Source organism: Tenebrio molitor, chromosome 1 (assembly GCF_963966145.1).
Source record: "Tenebrio molitor chromosome 1, icTenMoli1.1, whole genome shotgun sequence".
Lineage (NCBI taxonomy): Eukaryota > Metazoa > Arthropoda > Insecta > Coleoptera > Tenebrionidae > Tenebrio > Tenebrio molitor.
The window spans coordinates 32,751,723-32,756,654 of NC_091046.1; the positions used below are offsets into that span (position 1 = coordinate 32,751,723).

General features: G+C 43.5%; 1 protein-coding gene across 1 annotated transcript; it reads left to right on the top strand.

The window, feature by feature from the left end:
* The first annotated feature begins 291 nt into the window (after nt 1-291).
* On the top strand, nt 292-2,161 carry LOC138125819 (uncharacterized). The gene has a single exon (XM_069041392.1). The coding sequence runs from the start codon at nt 725-727 to the stop codon at nt 2,159-2,161; it is 1,437 nt and encodes a 478-aa protein (XP_068897493.1). The 5' UTR covers nt 292-724.
* The last annotated feature ends 2,771 nt before the right edge of the window (nt 2,162-4,932 follow it).

Sequence of the window (4,932 nt, forward strand, 5' to 3'; positions counted from 1 at the left end):
AATTAGTTGAGTACATCACAAATAAACGACAAGATGAATGCAACAATATTTAAAATAACAGAAAACGGGTACATAACAGACAAAATGACAGGTTAAAGCTTGCAAAACAAGTAAACAAATTATAAGGCAGTTATTACAGACAGGGACGGATGAAAAACCCTCTTCAAAAACCGCATCCCAGGTATTACTCATATTTTACAATTCGATTAATGACAGAAACAATGTTTAATTCGGAACTACACGGTCAAGGTACGCCAACGGGAGCTTAGAGCTGGAGGTAACAAACTTTCGGCCGCGAGGGGACTCAGAAGAATAATCTGAATCATCTTCAAATCAAGCGACGTTTATAGATATTCGGGGTATTAATGAACGTCAGACTATTTCACCGACCAAGCAAGAGTGACAGAGCGTTTCGGGGTCGTACGAGTAGCATTCCTAGACCGCAGCCGCAAAGACCTAGGTCCGCCGTCCCCAACCAACCGTTTCCGGACAAAACCCCGAAGTCTCTATAACCGTCGACGGAAGCTTCACGAAAACATCCCGAAGGCCGTCCGAGTTCGGCTTGCAAGCGAAGCGGATGTGTTGACCGTGAGTCCCCACTATCAGCGAAGCAGAGCGAACAGATAAGTTTTTACCTAAAGTATAAACAACCTTTATTTTTATTAAAAAAAGTAAGGCAATTTAAATCAATTAATCAATAAGTTAAAGTAAACCCGCCCCCGCCATGGGGCATGGCGACGGGAAGGAAGACCCTGGTGGAGGGAATAACATAGTGGTTAGAATAAGAAGGGAAGGCGATGATAATTTTAGTGTGGTAGACGGTGACGATGGCCGGATGGATCATGATAGTGATAACGAGGATAGGCACAGTAATGAAAACGGTTTAAAAGAGCCTACACAGGCTGAATTAAATAAGACTCGTCAAAATCCGGAAAACAGGGAATTTAAAAAAATAGAGAGAAATGTTAACTTAACAACAGACATTGGGCCATATGTGGTCTATGTAGAGCATAATACTTTAAATGTCGGTAGGGTCCATCCCATGAAACTGGGGGGACTGTTAAGAGATTTACAGTGGGTTAAAAACGAAATTACGGAAATTTGTAGAGTAGGAAGAAATAGGCTGAAAATAGTGCTCAAAACTGCCCTGGCAGCAAACTCATTGGTTCGGGAAAAATTATTCAGTGATAATGAACTAACCGCGTACATTCCCCAGCACCTTACAGAAAAAAAAGCGATTGTACGAGGAGTAGACACAAAGCTGACAGAATCCCAGTTAACAACCCTAATTGAATCTGAAGTCCCAGTTTTAGGTGTTAGGCGTATGACCCGGCTTGTTGAACAGGACGGGGAAAAAATTAAAATCCCCCGGCAAACAATAGTAGTGACATTTGCGGGCCTCTCGGTACCAAAGGCGGTGACAATAAATTACATTAAATGCCCTACCGAACTTTATATACCAAAGGTGGTTCAATGCTTGAATTGCCTAAGGTTTGGTCATATATCTAGCCAATGTAACAGTAAGTCGCGCCGTAAAACGTGTGGTAAAGAGCATGTTGCGGAATCCGAATGCAGTCGAGTTAAATTCTGTGTGTATTGCGAAACGTTCGACCATTCGTCAACAGCTAAAGACTGTCCATATCATCAAAAACAGTTTGCAATTAAAAAAGTCATGGTCGAGAATAATCTAACTTTTTTAGAGGCTAAGCAACGGTTAGAAAATCCTTCCTTTGCGACTGTAACAAAAACACAAACCCGCACTCCCTTTTTAAATTCAGAACCACCCTCAGGACTAAACGAGCTCTTCCCACCTTTGCCAACCCGAAAAGGCAAACCATCATTGACCCAGAACACCTCATCCCGAAACATCCAACACAACCATCCATTTAATCCAACCAAAAGAAAAAAAATCGAAAATAATTCTGAACCTCTCCCGACGGGTCCAAGTAGGACGAACTTCGCGGGACAACCGATTACCAATAACCCATTCGCGGTTAGTGAAATAGAAAAACTTAAAACAATCCTACATAAAGGTGTAATGGATTCGATTCGCACTTCCTTCACAGGAAAAGATTTGGAAGACACTATTAACACTTTCGGAAAAACTATTAAAACCCTGTTAGATGAACTCCTTAAAAACAACAATGGCCAACCAACATAAATATAAAGCTAGGATATTGCAATGGAACGCGCGTTCCATTGCCGCTAACAAATCAAATCTGTTAAATTACCTAAAAACCGAGACAATTGACTTCATGTTGATATCCGAGACCTGGCTAAAGCCGCACCATACTTTCAAGATAAGCACCTTTAGTTGCATTCGGAAAGATCGAGGTCCCGACGGGAAAGGAGGCGTGGCGATTCTAGTGTCCAATAGGTATAACTATCAAACCCTGACTATACAAAGTGTTCTCGAAGTGGTAGGGGTCCGAATTAAAGAGTTAAATCTGACCTTGCTAGCGATCTATAGACCCCCAAGTCTTAAAGTCACAGCAAATGATTGGTGCGATCTAGCCAAGCAGGTGCATGGAAGCGCCCTGATCGGTGGCGATTTTAATCTGCATCATGTCCTATGGGGATGTGGAGGAAGTAGCCCTGAAGGGACCCTTTTTGTCGACCAAGTTCTAAGTGAAATCGAATACGTTGTGCTCAACACGGGCGGTAATACACGAATCCCATATGTTGGACAACAACCATCCGCCCTTGACCTCACCTTGGCATCTACAAACGTTGCATTAAAATGTTCCTGGAATGTTCTGGCGTGCAAAGCAACGAACCTCGCGGTGATCGCGCTAACCTCAAAATATTGGAACGCAAAGCAACTCCCACCTTTGGTGAAGGTCTACATGCATGACCCCCCAGCTCATCACGGAGACTGTAAATTCCCAACAGCGCATCCCTTTCATAAGAAATATGACGATTTGACAACCCCGCTGTCAGTATTCGTACCAAAATACACCGACTGCCCCACCCACAACACGAGTGTGCTGCTGGAAATGTTTGACTCGCTCCCCTCGGACACCATCCGAATCTACACCGATGGATCAAAGATGAAGGAAGGCACCGGTTGTGCCTTTTGTTACCGGATCCGAACCGAAGGAACCAATCAGGGTTAAGGGGACACTTAAGGACCGCCCCGTCATCAGACGACCAATCCGGTGTCAGGACGGGATCGATCGCGAAGGACCAATCCGGTTTCGTGCTCTCGGTAGGACCGCCCCTAAGTCAGTCGACCAATCAGGGCGCGAATCAAGGCTCACTCGTTCTCACCCCACGATGCATATAAGCGAGCACCCTCGCTGCATCGGTCACTCTCGTCTCGACCGTCTTGAGATAGACGCGTCGTTTTATTACCCTACCGTGCTCTTTTCAGAGCTACCCCAAATCTCTGAGGCAGAAAGCTCTGCCCCAAAAACAAAAAGGAGAAATCTTCCCCGGCGACCTAGCTGCCCAGGGCGACTGGCGTCCTTGTCCCCCAGCTCCAACGTCCCGGAGAAGAACCGCCGCCGTCGCCAACGAGGTTCACCGACCCCGGTGGTAACACTTTCTAGCGCAACCGCCTGCACATTCTGAAATTGTCCAGAGCTACAAACTTTCTCCACAAGCCTCGATTTTCACGGCAGAAGCCATGGCAATATACAGGTGTCCCCAAAAAAGAAGACGAGTCCATAACTCCGTTATTTATCGGAAGATTTTAATTATCTGTACACCAAATTAAATGGTTGTTGATAGGCTATAAAATGGCCTAATAAATTTAAGTATAGCCCCATGGGGTTCAGGGGTAAACTGTCAAAATATTTTTTTTCAAATAGTATTACATATGTTTTTTTAGTAATTCTGATAGAGATTTTTATTCTCAAAACAACAATGTATCACAAGCCTACACTTAGATACCAAAAATTCACAAAAAAAAATGTAAAAAATCGCTACTATCGTCTATGTTCCATTTTGCGCTAAACTTTGGCGGCATATCTGCGCAATCCTACATGTTATTATTTGTCATTTGTTTTTCCAGCTACCTTAATTTGGTTATTACATTGTAACGCAATGCATTTTGATAGCTTTTCGCTTTGTGCTCGTCATTTGTTTCAAAAGTTAGTTTTATTTTTTTTATGTGAAGTTATACTTGTGATACATTGTTGTTTTCAGAATTAAAATCTCTATCAGAATTACTAAAAAAAAGTACGTAATCCCATTTGAAAAAAAATATTTTGACAGTTTAGTCTTGAAGCCCTTGGAGCTATACGTGAATTTATAAAGCCGTTTTGTAGCCTATTAACAACCATTTAATTTGGTGTATAGATAATTAAAATCCTCCGATAAATAAGAGAGCTATGGACTCGTCTTTTTTTTTGGGGACACCTGTATAAAGCGCTCATCTGGCTATTCGAGGCAAATGATCCTGGCGGGAATGCACTAATACTCTCAGATTCGCAATCGGTACTAAACGGGCTTCAACAAGACCCGCATCAGATGCGGAACTACCTCCTATTAGAGATAGTGGAACTGGTTAAACGGCTAGGAACCAGAGGGATGACAGTAGCCTTTGCCTGGGTCAAAGGACATGCAAAAATCCAAGGAAACGAGCGAGTGGACACGCTTGCCGAAGCTGCCATTACAACGGGAGTTGAAGAAAGTAGACTGTCTGAAAATGATCATATACGAACCTTCAAACAGCAACTGCAGACCTAATGGCGCCAGCAATGGGCCGAATATGCTAGCTCCTCCCATAATGTGTACTGCAAAACTTATCCGGATGTCCCACCGACCCCCCTGATGTACAAATTACGGAACAATCAAAATCGCTTCCTCATCGCAACAATGTTACGTCCAGTGGCGGCTCGTGGCCAAATCAGAAGGGAGGGCACACACACTTTTCCTCACCTTCCAAGATGTGGATTATCACTGTCTGTTTTCTCCGTCAATGCTAAA

What these genes read in the sequence shown, in the direction of transcription:
- LOC138125819 (XM_069041392.1), top strand. Translation starts at nt 725, where the DNA reads ATGGGGCATGGCGACGGGAAGGAAGACCCTGGTGGAGGGAATAACATA.